Source organism: Triticum aestivum, chromosome 3D (genome assembly GCF_018294505.1).
Source record: "Triticum aestivum cultivar Chinese Spring chromosome 3D, IWGSC CS RefSeq v2.1, whole genome shotgun sequence".
Classification (NCBI taxonomy): domain Eukaryota; kingdom Viridiplantae; phylum Streptophyta; class Magnoliopsida; order Poales; family Poaceae; genus Triticum; species Triticum aestivum.
Window position 1 is genome coordinate 592966719 of NC_057802.1, and position 15902 is coordinate 592982620.

Below are 15902 nucleotides of genomic sequence, written 5' to 3' on the forward strand. Positions count from 1 at the left end.
AATAAATAGATATTTTGACCAGGGATTGTTCCCTCAAAACTCAATTTTTGGATTTTTTTTTGTATATGCAACCAAACTGAGTGCTATGTGGCTCAAGTATGGGATGGTGTGGAGTTGAAGATGACGTTTAGAAGATGTGTTGATCAGGCTAAGCTTGAATTGTGGAAGCAGCTGGTTGATCATGTCATTTCCCAGGAGGTGTTGATTCCCCCATTTGGACCTTGGAGCCAAGTGGGATGTACTCGATGAAATCCTTTTATAAAAACATTAATTTTGGGGGTGTGACCTCTTACATTCGTGATAAGTTGTGGAAAGTTCTTTGCCTGCAGAAAGTTCATGTGTTTTTGTGGTTGTGTGTTTATAATAAAATCCTTACCCGCCACAACCTAGCCAAAAGAAAACATTTAGATGACCTCACTTGTTTGTTCTGTGGAGAAAATGAATCTGTAACATTTACTTTTTGACTATGTGGTCGCACAACATGTTTGGAATTTTGTCTCTGATTGCTTTGAGATTAGTAGGATTCCAAATTTCAGGGATGTATGTGCTTTCTGGCATTTATATAAGAAGAGAAATGTGCTTAATCTTGTGGTGACTGCTTCCTTGTGGAGCATCTGAAAATTGGGAAATGAATTCTGTTTTTCGGGGCGCAAGTGGAAAAGTGTGAACTGTATCCTTGCCAAAGTAAGCTCCCATCTACATCAATGGAAGGTTCTCTGCGACGACACAAAGGCGGTTTTTCTGTGGCGACGCATCCTATTGCTGGATAGAAGGTGTGGGGAGCTGCTGTGGATTGCCTGGAGGTGAAACTGATGTCCGGGAAGGCGATGATCCAGTAGAGCTCCTTCTTATCGCTAGATCCTGCTGTTGGGTGGTTTTGCTGTACTCTCCCTGGGTCTGTAAGAATTTTAGAGTGGTAGCGGAGAGAATTTCTGCTCTCAAAGACCTGTCTACTTTTTTTTGCGAAATAAAGACATGTCTACTTATGTCTTAGGTGGGCTTTGATCTCCAGGTTGATGATGTAGTTAGCTAGACCAGAGTCGTACGATGCTTGTTTCTGTTTCACTCCATTCAATAAAAATGGGGCGGGAGAAACCCCTTTCATTCAAAATTAAATAAAAAAGGAATAATACAACTTGACTTCGGGAGACACACGCATATGCAAGCGGCATAACACACAACTCCGTCACGTGCATGTGTATGAAATACAATATGATTTTAGTCAAGCAAGCCATTACGTTTGCCCACATAGATGAAATTATCTCGACCGTAATTTTTAGATATCAGCGGCAGAGATTAAAAAGATGTAGCATTACACATAAATATTATCACGTACAAAAAGTTTGACACATCATATCTCATGGACAAATATTCCAACACGTTTTGCTCTAACTCAAGTAGTATTACACATCTCATGGAAAGTAGGTTCGGATAGAGAAACAGGATCCTCTACAAGAGGCTGGTGCTTGGGAAGAAAATGTGTGGTCCAGTGTAAAAAGGAGAAAAATTTCAAGTGAAGAGTAGATATGCATATGTATTAAAGTTTCTATTTTCTATTTCTTGATGAGGCCCACTAGTAGTAGTTTGCGTTGGGAAGAAAAAATCAATGTAGTTGCCCCAAGCTATTTTTTTCATAGGCCATCTATATCCATATGCCACCATTGTATATGGCCTTACAAAAATAGTTCAAGAGGCAACCAGACATGGCTTTATAAGCGCAAAAAACCTGTACGGCAGCTCACCCATAAAGAAACTGTACGGCAGCTACTAAGGCAGCCAACTAAGGAGGAGGCCGATTCACAAAAAAAAACATGGAAGGAAGCGTCCAAGTATAGGAGTGAGAAATGAAGAGAAACAAGAAAGATTGAAGTGAATGGAGTGATCTTTATTGATTGATTCATCCAGGCTTTTATATGTCCTGAACGGATGTTTACAGCGCCGATTACAAGAGGCGTCGCATCGTTTAGAAAAAGTGTGGCGACGGTTCGAAAAGACACGACAACGGTTCGCTATACTACGTCAGGACAACGCCAGGATTCTAACCACCGGCTAGAATATTCTAGGAATCTGCTAATCGCCTAATTAGCCTAATACTAATACTATTAGATTCCTAACAAGAAAGACCATGTGAAAGAACCTAAAATGTAAATGGATAAGAAAAAGAGACCCATCCATTTCAAAATATAAGGCACATAAGGAAACATGCAATAAGTGTTTAGAACCTTTGACCAGTAATATATCCAAAAGTATATGGGTTGACATAAGAATAACAATGCGGTATTGACTCAAAATACTTTTTTTTATCATTTTACTAATTTTGTAATTTATTATAATAAATATCAAAGATAAATAGATAACTACAGCAAATCAAAGAGGGTTTTCTAAGAGAGGAAGAATGCAAAAAATATGAAAATAAAAATAGAAAAATATTGGGAAAAAGATAGATGACATGATAAAGGGAGGAGTAGGGACTACAATAGAAATGGTAGATTGACTTTCATATATTAAAATATAAGTGCTTTCAACTAAAGACCAAAACTGATTCTATTGAGCCAATTAACATCTTTGTGGAATATGATATTTATACAAATTTATCTGTACTTCGACATATGAAAAAGCCAATGTAGAACTGAATACAGTCGAAAAAATAGCATGGACGGACAAATTACCAAGAAAAACACACAAAGCATGACAATATGTAATAATTTTGCGCGCACAAATGCATGTGCCACCATAATGCTAGTGATGAGGTGATGTCGAAACATAAAACCATGCTGAGATTTAGAACATCATTTTTTTAAGTTCTTGGGTCAAAATATATTTATAACTTTTTTATATATCAAAAATTAGTATCCATACTTTGGTGCTATTGCCAACCGATAAGCTACAATAAAAGATAGACATAGAAGAATGTGTGTTTACAAATTTGATAAAAGAAGGTGTGAATAACCTAATAATACTTAGATTGTCCAGGTGAAATAGCATAAATATATCAATAATTTACTTTCAATACTAACATTATATTCTATAAAGGATATTCATATGAATAGTGATAAAACTATTGATTTGGAGACCCTCTTAAAATGTAAAACATCATGTGTAGATATATCAAAAGTCTGGGCACATAAATGCGCGAGTGACCCTACTAGTCAGGGCAAAAACTAATAGTAACATTCTCAACCAATATACACTGATGATTGGCGTATATAATAAAAATTGGCGCGTAAATGTGCGGGACATCGGCTAGTTTATGAACGACTTGCTTGTGCGGAAGATGTAAAAAAAAAAACCGTGCATTTCTATGTTTGAAGATCGACCAAACGCGATGTACAATCGGTTACATTTGGATGTGCATGCTGACCACATACACCACGATAGCATGTCGTTAGCAGCTCGCTTGAAGCCAGGAAATCCTACGGCTCTCCCCATGGTCGTGATGGTCGGCCGGGTCAAATCCTATGATCACCGTCCACTTCAGCTTGCGTCGTTTCCAAGCTGTAATAAAATTTATAATCTCCCATCACCTAGATACACCCACGAGTCAACATAATGCAACTACTGCAAAACAAACTACTAAGTCAATATGAGAGTTGCTCCTCTCCTACACACAAAACAATTGCTCGGTTTCCAAATCGAGTTCTCCTGAAATTTGCCAACCAAAGAATTTGAAACTTGTACAAAACAAATAATTCCAAATCAGCCTCTAACATTTCTTGTGAAAGCACAGAAGAATCTCCTCAAATAACCATTAGTGTACACACTACTACAGTACTGTAGTATTTACATCAGCTGATCACCAACACGGAAGTATAATACCACCAGCGTGCAAATTAATTAGACACGTACGTACGTGCGTGCAGGGTCAGCCAAGCGTAACGCGTGACGCGTCGTCGTGCGTGGTGGCCGACGCCGGCGACGAGAAGTAGGGGTCGGACACCACGAGCCCGTTGAGGAAATCCGCGAACCGGTGCTCATGCCGCCGCCTGGCGCCGGCGGCGCCCTCCTCGAGGGCCCTGAGCAGCGCCTCCGCCTTGGCCTTCCCCCTGGGGCTGGCCTCGCCGTCCTCCGCCAGCTCCCTCACGGCCTCCTCGGCGCCGCCCACGTCCAGCACCTCCGCCACGGCGCGCTCGCCGCCGGCCATGACGAGGTTGAGCAGCGCGGCTGCCGCGTTCTCCCTCGCCCGCCCCGTGGCGGCGCCCCCGGGCTCGACGAGGTCCGCGAGGATCCGAACCCCGGACACCGCGGCGAAGGCGTCGAGGCTCTCGGCGCAGCCGGCCACCTGCGCGACGACGGCGGTGGCGTCCTCGACGATGCCCGTGCGGCCGTCCGTCATCACGAGCCCGAAGAGCGCCCGCACGACGCCGAGCTCCACCAGCGCGGCGCGGTTGAGCGGGTAGAGCGCGACGCCGAAGAGCGCCTTGAGGGCGTCCTTGGTGGCGCGCGTGCCGCGGGCCTTGGAGGGGAGGAGCAGCGAGACGAGCGCGGACAGCAGCGCCCGCTTGGCGCCGACGATGGGGCGGTAGGCGTCGACGCAGAGCAGGCTGGCGACGACGGCGGCGGCGTGGTGGGCCGCCTCGTAGTCCTCGGCCCGGATGGCCCGGGCGAGCGCGTCGAGGATCCCCGGGGCCGACATGAGCTGCTCCCGCGCGGAGAGGGAGATGTTGAGCAGCGCGGCGGCCGCGTCCTCGGCGGCGGCGGAGGTGGAGGGCGCCGTGAGCTGCGACGCGAGGAACGGCACCGCCCCGGCGTCCGCCAGCGGCGCGCGCACCTCCGGGTCGTCCTTGGAGGCGCGGCGCAGCTCCGCGACGGCCGCCGCCGTGGCGCCCGCGTCCCGCACCGCCGCCGCGCCCCGCAGCCGGCCCACCAGCGTCCGCGCCGCGTGCCGCTTCACTTCCATCGCTGTGTGCGGGATTGGATGGTTGCGGGTGGAGGCGTCGACGGATCTGGCCGCGGTTGCGTGCGCGCGTGGTGGTGGGATGCGGTTTTGGAGGGTGCGAGGGAGCTCCCGTCGCCGGTTGGTGGGTGGGGAGGTGGCGGTGGCGCGCGCGAGTGACAGTTGACGTGTGATTTCTTTACGCTCGGTCGTAAGGTTGAAGCCACTTTGTTAATCTTTGGGGAAGTACGTGTGAAGCTTCTTGATCTTACTTTAGTGGGGTGTTGTTGAACGCTTCTCCCGCGCTTTTACCATTCCCGCGATCACGTTTCAAACTTCTTTTCGCTGCTTCTGGCAAATGCTGTGTGCTGGCTGGAAATCCATCTCAATCTATGCTCATGCGTTCACGCGAATGGTCGCATTCTGCTGAAGGAAGTCTATGCCTCTGATGTAAATTAGAATCGAAGTTACTTTGCTCCATTCTAATCGGGATATGATCGGTGAAGATCACGGGTAGTTGGCGAGTAAAGAAGGAGTGCGACGGGCACGTGCAGGTGCGGCCATCCATCGCATCATCCATGACGCGACGGCTACGGTGTTTAATGCGAGGAGCTGTGAGCGATAAGGGTCGGTTCTTCCTCTCGATCAAGCAGTTAATCAGTTGACACTCCGGAGAAAAATGGCGCGAGCTTGTCGCTCGGTCGGCATCGCGCGTGCCTCGGTGGGGGCCGAGCTGCAACGCGTTCGCATGTACTATAAAAGTCCAAAGCTATACGTATTAAAGTTGAGACACTTATTTTGCGATGGAGAAGTACAGAGACATGGCGACATGCCTCAGATCGTCGTGAGCAGAGATTTTCATGTTTTTTTAGAGTTAATCGAGCATACGCGCTCTGTGCTTCTGATTTCTGAACCGAAGCTCGATGGTCTCCAGTTGCACTTCTCCTTGGGGTCTCGGTGTCAGGAAGATGGGTGGTTTTTGTTTGCTCCCGCGAATGATTCCAAAGACACGTACGATCTGCTTGACATAAGTATTTTGACACGGACGTGATGCTTAACCTAAGGTTGGGTTTCCCTTGTCTCTTCTGTTGCTTGATTGAATCCTTCCAATTCCAAGGTCCACTCTACTACTAGTGCGACCTTTTTGCCTTCCGGCATCAACGCAGTTTCAAATCTCTTTTGCTCCTTTTTCCGTGAGCGCCATTTGTATGCAGTAAGCACAGTGCACATGCGGAAATTCTTCGTAGACCATTTCACAGCCCGAGGGAAAAGCAAGATTTCTAGCTGAGTTGTCTAGAGTTTTGCAAAATACCATCAACCCACTCTAGATTGGAGGAGATTTTAATATTATCAGAAAAGCTTCAAAAAAAAAACCTGGAACACCAGGGCACTGGAGTTTTATTTTTAATGCTATTATGGAGCAAGTTGGATTAACATAGTTGGATTTACATGGGAGGCGTTTCACTTGGGGGAACAATCTGCCTGTTCCCACTTTTGTAAAATTAGATAGGATTTTGTTGTGTTGAATGGGAGGAAAATTATCCCCTCTCTATGGTTAGTGCTTTGGTTAGAGAGAAATCTGACCACACTCCATTGTTCCTAGATACTGGTGATATACCAAAAACTGATGCAATTTTCAAATTTTGAAAATGCATGGTTCCTTACAGAGGGCATTGATAAACTAGTTGCAGATGTTTGGAATGATGATAGTATCACTGGGTCTAATATAGAGAGGTGGCAGAAAAAACATAGAATTTTGAGATCCCAGGTAAAAGGGTGAAATAGAAATATGAATGCTTCATATAGGGAACTTAAGAAGCATATCTTGGGGAAGTTAGATGATATTGATAAGCATTGTGAAATTTATGGGCTGACAGCTGCAGATAGAGAGGAACAATTGGAATTGAGAGCTCAACTTGATAGATTGCTGCAGCAAGAGGAAGCTAAATGGAAACAAATGGCCAAAATTGATGAGCTCCTAGAGGGGGGTGGTAATAATAAATATTTTCATGCTAAAGCAAATGGTAGAAGGAGGAAAAACAAAATTACTTGTTTAGAACAGCATGAGGGTAGGGTAGAAGGTGATAAAGAAATTATTGACTATATCACTAATTACTACAAAGAGCTTTTTGGACACCCAGAGAGGTCTTCAATTACTCTGAATTTAGATAACCCTAGAACTGTTCCAGAGGAGGTTGCAAAGAGATTGACTAAGAATTTTCCATGGAGGAAATTAAAGTGGCTGTGTTTGGGATGGCCCTGATGGATTTACTGCTGAATTCTATCAGCATTTTTGGATTTGGTTAAAAAGGATATAAAAGCTATGTTTGAAGATTTTTATGCTGGAAACTTGGACATTACTAGAATTAATTATGGGATTACCACTCTTGTGCCTAAAACAAAAGATGATAATTAGATCAAAAAATTTAGACCAATCTGCTTGCTTAATGTGATCATTAAAATCTTCACTAAAGTTCTTATGAACAGATTGAATAATGTAGTTGGGGAGGTGATTTCACCAATACAAAGTGCTTTTGTAAAAGGCAGATACATTATGGAGGGGGTTCTTATTTTGCATAAAGATCTTAATTGTATTCATAGGAAAAAAACAGAGTGCTCTACTGTTTAAGGTAGATTTTGAAAAGGTTTATGACAAAGTGATATGGCCTTTTGTCTTACAGATGCTTAAACTTAAGGGTTTTCTTGACAAGTGGGTAGATTGTGTTATGCAGACTATTACGGGGCGTAAAGTTTGCATTAAGGTAAATGACAACTTAGGGACTTATTTCCCTACGCATAAAGGGTTGAGACAAGGGGACTCTATGTTACCTCTGATTTTTTATATAGCCGCAGATGCACCGGCTATGATGTTGGACAATGGTAGAATAAATGGTGTGGCTAAAGGAGTTTTAGAAGATAACATTGCTAATGGCATTAATATGTTGCAGTATGCAGATGACACAATCTTTCTGTTGCGGGATGACTATGCTAGTGCTCACAATTTAAAGTTTATATTATGTTTGCTTGGACAGATGTCTAGATTGAAATTAGTTTTCATAAGAGTGAATTATTCTTGTTTGGAGATGCAGCCAACAGGGTTGGGAGCTTTTCCCAAATCTTTACCTGTCATGTTGGTTCTCTACCCATGAAATATTTGGGGTTACCAGTTGTAAAAAAGAATTAGGAATAAAAACTGGAAACCTATTGAGGATAGGATGGAAAAAAGTGCAGCAGGGAGACTCCTTGCTAGCTAGTGCTGGCAGAGTAACTTTAGTTCAATCCTCTCTGACCGGTATACCATACTTTATGATGTCATTTTATGGACTGCCAGTGAGTGTGAATAAGAGGATGGACTACTTTACAGCTTGACTTTTGTGGCAGGAGGAAGAGAATAAAAAAATATCATTTAGTAAAATGGAGTGAGGTGTGTAGACCAAAGGATATGGGGGGTTTAGGGATTAAAAATCTAAAGATAATGAACATTGCTTTATTATGTAAGTGGTGGTGGAAATTGTGCAGTACTAAAGGACCGTGGCAGGAAATATTGACTAGAAAATATTGTGAAAATAAAAATTAGCTAATTGCAAGATCAGACGGGGGGTCTCCCAGTTTTGGTCTGAGCTCTTTAAACACAAAGAACATTTTCTTTCCCTATGTAGATTTGAGGTTGAAAATGTAGATAGTGTTAGATTCTAGGACAACAGATGGTTGGGAGATAAATCTTTGAAGGAAAATTTTCTCACACTATACAATCTGTGTTTTGACAAAAATAAGTAACTAAGACAAATTATTGATAAAGGATTGGATGCAGTCCAGTTTAGGAGAACTTTCTATGGAGACTCTCTGGAGTTGCGGACCCACATAAAAGAGTGTTGTGCTCAGGTGGTGATATCTACGCAGAGAGATACCATAAAATGGACACTTACTAAAAATGGGTTTTACACTGAAATCTTATTAGAGGTACATGATTGAAAATGGGATTAAATATCCACATGCTTTTATGTGGAAAGTTAAAATGCCACCTAGGGTGAAAGTTTTCATGTGGCTGGTGCTTAGAAATAGTATTTTAACTAGAGATAATTTACACCGGAGAGGGTGGAATGGTGACAGACAATGTCCATTTAGTATGCAAGAGGAAATCATTGATCATCTTCTCTTGAGATGTTCGGTAGCTAGATTGCTCTAGAACATTGTACAGTGTGCTTTCGGATTTTCTCAAATGCCTGACAATCTTCCAGATCTATTCAATGTATGGTTGGCATCCTTTAATAAACATGAAAATAATATGGTAACTATTGAGGTCTCTGCTGTATGCTGGACAATTTGGAAATTAAGAAATGGAGTTGTGTTTGATAATAACAAGGTGACTGATCCTTGTGTGCCTGTGAATCTAATTGTTGAAATGCTGCATGACCGGCTTGTTTTACAGATAAATCTAGAAAAACAAAGGCTAATGAGGGAGGGCGTAAGAAAAGTTGAGATGATCGTTGCGGAGGTTTTCAGGGTCATGGTGGGATGGAGGAACAGACATAGGATCGTTGTGGGGTGAAGACATATCCATCTCACGTGGCGTTTGAAAGCTCTGAGTTGATGGAGTCTCGACTTAGATGGCCTTTTATCCCTCTTCGCTACTTACTTGTTTTTCGTTGATGGTCTGTAATATAAAACTTAAAATCTGCTGCACTTCGTAGGCTTGGCGGTAGCTTCGCTTAGGGGCTATGTAACTTATGCGTTTTTGGGCTGCTGAGCGGGCTCGACTGCTTAAGCTCTCAGGGCGTGCATCGTTTTTTACATATTTCCCTAGTCATGTTTCCTTCTAGTAGCTTGTAATAGACAATGTGGTTTCTGATATATGGAAATCGGAGACGCCACTCTCTTTTTCAAAAAATAGTCCAACGGCACGCTGCAAGGAGAATCGGTGGCATGAGAAAACACAGTGAAATATTTTCCTATCAAGATTAGTATGTGACGATGAAAAAAAGACTAGTATTTTAGTATTTTTGTACGTTGGGTCTGGGTTTGGATTCGGGTGGTTTTTGGACTTTGTTCTTTGATACACGGTTGGTTCCCGACACTGATCCGGGATTGATGGTCATGTGCAATGCAGCCGCACAATTAACTATGCATGCATCATGCTGCCGCTATAGAGACAGGCGTCCTTTAATGCCATGGGCCGTAAGAGATAAGGGCATCTCTAACGCCAACTCTCAAATAGACCGTAAACGTCACATATCCATAGTTATTCATGAACTCATCTATTTGTCAGTTTTTCCCGCAAACCACAAACAAATCCGCTGAAGTTTTGCGGTAGTTCCGGCATCAACATGACGAACTAAAAGCCATCACATACCCCGCACATTGCATCCTCCCCTCTCTCTTCAATATCAAATGGTGGAAGGCGTACTATCTATACTTAGCTCAAACGACGGAAGGTAGCTAGCTCGAATGTCAAATGGAGGAAGATGTAACTCAAAGGGCCAAAGGTAGCTAGCTCAAATGGCTCTCTTTTTCATTTCAAGTGTCCTTGTAGTTTGGCGCGCACATTTGAGTATATGGTTAGATGACCGGCTCCTGTCTTATGTTTGCAGATGCGTTTAGTTGTGATTCATGGACGTGTCTATTTTAGAGGATAACGTTGAAGATGCCTAAGGTCGTTTCTTCCTCTCTTGGCTTGAACTTCACGCTCGTACACACACATAAACTGCGCAGGGCTCTGCTGAAATGAAACCAGGTCGCTAATTGATCGAGCTGCGTTCGCACGTTGCTGGCATATCATTCAAGTGCACACAACAAATTGAAACGATCCAAATTAGGCGCTGTCGAACAATCTGTTGATAGTCAAATTTGGCAGATGAAAAATATGGATCGTGATGCTAATGTGCTAAGCTGAAGATTGTTTTTTAACTGAAGATATACACACGCTGATGGAGTTGGGGAGGTAAGAGTACAGGAAGTTGAAGATTTAGACTCCAGTTTTGTTCACGTACAATCACCATCAGGTATAACATGAAGACGGGGCTACGGTTGAGATATGCTTGACTATTTGGAGCACGGAGAGGAGCGGACGTCGCTGGTTATACTGTTTTTATTATCAAGGAAACCAGGTTCCTGTTCAAAATGTACAGATAAGGACCAAATCTTGTAAAACAGAGTTGTAACCAGATCGGTCTCCTGATCGATCAAAGGATCAAAGTCCAGATCGCCCTATATATACGTAGGGTCAGAGGCCGGTAGAGGGACACACCCAACATCGACAAAAACAAGTCTATTATTTCTACACATAGTTTTTCTTTCTTTCGTTCGTTTCTCCCCCTTCGACTTCTCTGTTCTTGCCTGCAAGTTCAGAGATCGCCGTGGCAGTAGGTCGATCCTACGCTGCTGCACCCAGAAAACGGGACCTAGACGTCGCTTAGGTTCCGTTTGCCGTTGATCCGTTGAAGATTCGTCCAGAAGAATCAAGTTTTCTTTGAGTTCGGTAAGAACAAGGCCGTTCTGTTCCTCGTACAGCAAAAGACAGCAAAAGAAAAGACCAGCTAGATTGTTGATCTGTTGTGTTGCCGTGCAAACGATTTTGCCATCAACACAATTTGGCGACTCCGCTGGGGAATCGAGTCAATCGGCTATCATGTCTGACGACAAGGCCGAACTCAACTCCGGCAACATCATCAAACCCACATTAGATGAGTTGTCAGAAGAATATCGTCAGAAGTATGAGCAACGTTTGCAAGAATTTGAAGACGCTCAGCGCCGGCGCAAGCAAGAGTTTGAAGATACAATGCTTTCCTGCTTCCAGAAGACTCGCCAAGGTGTCATCATGAAGGGACCTGATCTGCCATCCGTCACCGAAGCATCGAAGGTAGGACCGGTAAGTGAAATTACACATGGTCTCAAGGAAGAGATGGCTATTATGATTGATCAATCAGTAGGTGCATCTGTTCATAATACGCATGAAAATTATGTTAGAAATCTAGACAGCATGATCGCTGGTCATGTTAAAAATCTGTTTGAAAAGATGCAAGTTAGTAACTCTGTGCTGCCATCAGTGTCGTATTCTGACAGAGAAAGAGATAGGCAGCCCTTAGCAACCGATGCTTCAACTTCAAATAATAATGCTGTTAATATGCAGCACGGGGCTATACCTTTCGATTCATCGGCGCTCTTCACACCCCCTGGAGTACCACAATATGGTTTGCCGATGAATTTGTATGCTAACCACAATAGTAGTGGTCCGGCTGTTAGTGTTTCACCAAGTGTTGCTAGATCAGGGCATGCATATGCACCTCCTGCATTTTCTTCGTCAGGTCCTACAGCTAGCCCTTACAACTCGGTTCCATCTATGATCAATAATCAAATCCGAGTAGATGTTATTCCAGCAAGCATTCCTGTGTCTTCATACCATCCTATGATACATTATATGCCCACAATGCCACCTCCGAATTTAACCAGTACACATGGTCAATTACCATCTAGTAATTTTAATAATTCTTTCAGAAATTTGCCACCCGCACAACCGAACCAAGCACTGCAGCATGACCATAGTATTCCACAACCTAGTACTGTAGGGCAACAACAGCAGATGGCACGAGATCGGCCTATGGCCGAGCCTCACACAGGGGCTGATAATCTGAAGGAACAGTTGGCTACTGTCTTGAAGGATTCATTTGGGCTGGAACCAAAGGGGAATGCACGAGCTTATAGAAAGCCGTATCCTGATTATTATGATACTTTTCAGTATCCTAGGGGGTTCAGGTTACCGGAGTTTGTTAAATTTACGGGAGAAGATGGTAGAACAACACTGGAGCATATTGCTCAATTTATTGTACAGTGCGGCGAGGCTAGTGCTAGTGAAGTGCTAAAGCTGAGATTATTTCCGTTGTCCTTATCTGGCACAGCTTTTTCTTGGTTTTCTTCGCTTGCACCCAATTCTATTCATACATGGTCTCAGTTGGAACAGAAGTTTCATGAATATTTTTATACTGGAGATAATGAACTCAGATTGTCACATTTAACATCGGTTAAACAGAAGCATACGGAATCTGTTGCTGAATATATTAGAAGGTTTAGAGATACACGAAACCGATGTTTTAATTTGGTAATTTCTGATAGGGATCTTGCTGATCTAGCTTATTCAGGTTTGCTTGTACATCTTAAAGAAAAGCTAGAAGGACATGATTTTGTGGATGTTAGCCAAGTTTTGCAAAAGGCTCTGGCTCAAGAAAGCCGGGCAAAAGAATCTAGAAATTTTCATAGGTCTAGTGATAAAACTAGTAAAAATGATCGGCCTGGTATGAACATGGTTGAGTATGATTCTCAGTCATCAGATGATGAGGGTACAGATATGTGTGTGGCTGAATGGGATTGGGCTTCTAAGTCTAAACCATTTGTTTGCTCTGCACTGAAGCCAATTTCACATAAGAGGGAAGAAATAAAATATACATTTGATGTTTCCAAGTGTGATAAGATCTTGATTATTTGTTACAATGGAAACAAATTAAACTGAATAATGGCCATGTTATACCGTCACCAGAAGAACTAAAAAGGCGTGCTTATTGCAAATGGCATAATTCTTATTCTCATGCTACTAATGACTGTAATGTTTTCCGTCGACAGGTTCAATCGGCCATTAATGAAGGACGTTTGAAGTTTGATGAGCGGATGCAATTAGATGCTAATCCTTTCCCTGTCAACACGATTGATTTTGAGAATAAGAAAGTTCTTGTTCGGCCATCTCAGGCCGAATCAGCAAGAGGAAAAAATATGGTGGTGGCTGAGAGTAGCTCAAAGTCTCTGGAAGAGACCAGGGAGGTGGCCAGAAAAGTGCAGATTGAGAAAAATTCTAGGGGTGGTGAATCAATTAAAATTACAGTGCCAGTATTAGGCTCTGATGCTATGCAAAGTGCCAGGCCAAGAATGATCAAACCAAAGAGCCCCGAAGTTGACCGTTGGAAAATTAATGAGGGAAAGAGTAAGGCAATAAAAAAGAAAGAGAAGCCAAAGGTCACTTTTGATAAGCTTCTGGCTAAGTATGAACATGGCAAGGCAGGTCAAAAATATTTTGATCGGCCAAGAAACTTTAAGCGGCCGAGATCACCAGAACAGGGATTTACTGGGCCAGAATATCGACGTGGAGATTTTCATGCAGCAGCCCCATATCCATTTAACGGGCCGCCAATGCCTATGCCATGGGGATTCGATTTTGCTCCTTGTCCGCCGTGGGGTTGGTGCAGACCATGGATGCCGCCTCCTCCGGTAATGCCTTTTGGACAGTTTCATCCAGGTTGGGCTCCTCACAGAAGGCCGGTTTTTGATAGATTGTCACATCCAAATCATAACCGTTATGGTCAAAGGGATTGGTCTTATGGTAGAGGTGAGCTTAATCGAAAAGTATACCGTGTGAAGGAGACTAAGCATGTGAATGAGGAACCAAGCTCAGTTACAGGTGAGTGACAACCAGGTTGCAAATTTGCAGGTGCCAACAATGGAGTACAGCGTACCACAACAACACATGAAAAGGATGAGGCTACAGGAACAACAAACAGTGCGGAAGCCACAATACCATCCATGAATAGTGATTCTGCTACAGTAAAAACTGGTTTGATTACCTCCTGTGTTGATTCTGGAGCACCAAAAATATCAAATTGTGCCAACCTGAGCAACGGTTCAGAAATACAGAAGGTTGATAGGAATGTGCCTTTGCTGCCTGGGACAACGCCGCAACCACGTTGGTGCCCCAAGGGTCTTTCCAATTCACAAAAACGACGATTACAGAGGCTACGCATGGAGAAATTGAGGGAGGAGGAAGCCGAAAAATTGAGGGACAAGTTGTTCAATGAGTGGAAGCCTATGGTTCCCGTCCGAAAGGAGTGGAGAGTAAAACAAGTCAATGTACCCGATCCAACGCCTAGTGATGATGAAGATGATCTGCTGGATGATGAAGGGTCTCCGATGATTAAAAATGGCTCTCCAACTTGCGATGGTATGGATATTAATATGGTATTTGTATTGCCTTCAGAATTCCGGGCTGTGGAAGAAAGTGAAGCGGCACAATTGTGTCTTGGTCCCAAGGAAGCTATTTTTGAAAAGCCAGATGAATCAAGCCGTCATTTGAGGCCACTGTATGTTAAGGGGCATATTAATGGGAAACCAATATCTAGAATGTTAGTTGATGGCGGAGCAGCTGTAAACTTTATGCCATACTCACTGTTTAAGAAATTGGGACGAGAGGACAGCGAGCTTATGAAGACCAATTTGACACTTAATGGATTTGGGGGAGAGCCTACAGAAGCAAAAGGGGTTATCACTATGGAACTTACTATTGGAAGCAAGACCATACCTACGGCTTTCTTCGTCGCTGATAAGCAAGGTAATTATAGTGTCTTATTGGGTCGTGATTGGATACACGCAAACCGGTGTGTTCCTTCTACTTTGCACCAGTTTTTGATACAGTGGGTCGATGATGATGTGGAAATTGTTCATGCGGATACGTCGACCTATATTGCTATGGCTGATGCTTCAGCTAATTGGCAACATGGTGATGCCCAATGTTTGTCAGGGCTAGATCTTTCAGATTTTGATTTTCTTAGTGTAACCAAAGATGGGTTTGTACCCGTAGTTGTAAAGCCGGTTGTTGCAGCTCGGCTCGAGAATATGATGTTATAGATGGGTAAAGAAGATAACTTAGATTGGTTACAAAAACGTGTGGAACAATATCGGTCTGATAAGAACGATATTTGTGAGGCTATTGATGATTTTGATGAAGTGCAAAAGTTAGGACAAGGTTTTTCGTCGGCTGATCCATTAGAAGAGATTGATATAGGTGATGGTACTATTCCTAGGCCGACTTTTATTAATAGGAATATGACAGCCGATTACAAGGTGAAAGTGATCGAGTTACTTAAACAATATGTTGATTGCTTCGCTTGGGAGTATCATGAAATGCCGGGTCTTAGCCGAGAGCTAGTAGAGCATCGGTTGCCTATTAAATCTGGATTTAGGCCTCACAAACAGCCACCTAGAAAGTTTAATCCTA

General features: G+C 43.3%; 1 protein-coding gene across 1 annotated transcript; it reads right to left on the bottom strand.

The window, feature by feature from the left end:
- Positions 1–3616: 3616 nt before the first annotated feature.
- LOC123075747 (protein spotted leaf 11) lies at positions 3617–5226 on the bottom strand. The gene has a single exon (XM_044498280.1). It carries the CDS (start codon positions 4895–4897, stop codon positions 3863–3865), a length of 1035 nt encoding a protein of 344 aa, XP_044354215.1. The 5' UTR covers positions 4898–5226; the 3' UTR covers positions 3617–3862.
- Positions 5227–15902: the final 10676 nt, after the last annotated feature.

Coding starts and splice junctions, on each gene's coding strand:
- LOC123075747 (XM_044498280.1), bottom strand. CDS start 4,897: ATGGAAGTGAAGCGGCACGCGGCGCGGACGCTGGTGGGCCGGCTGCGG.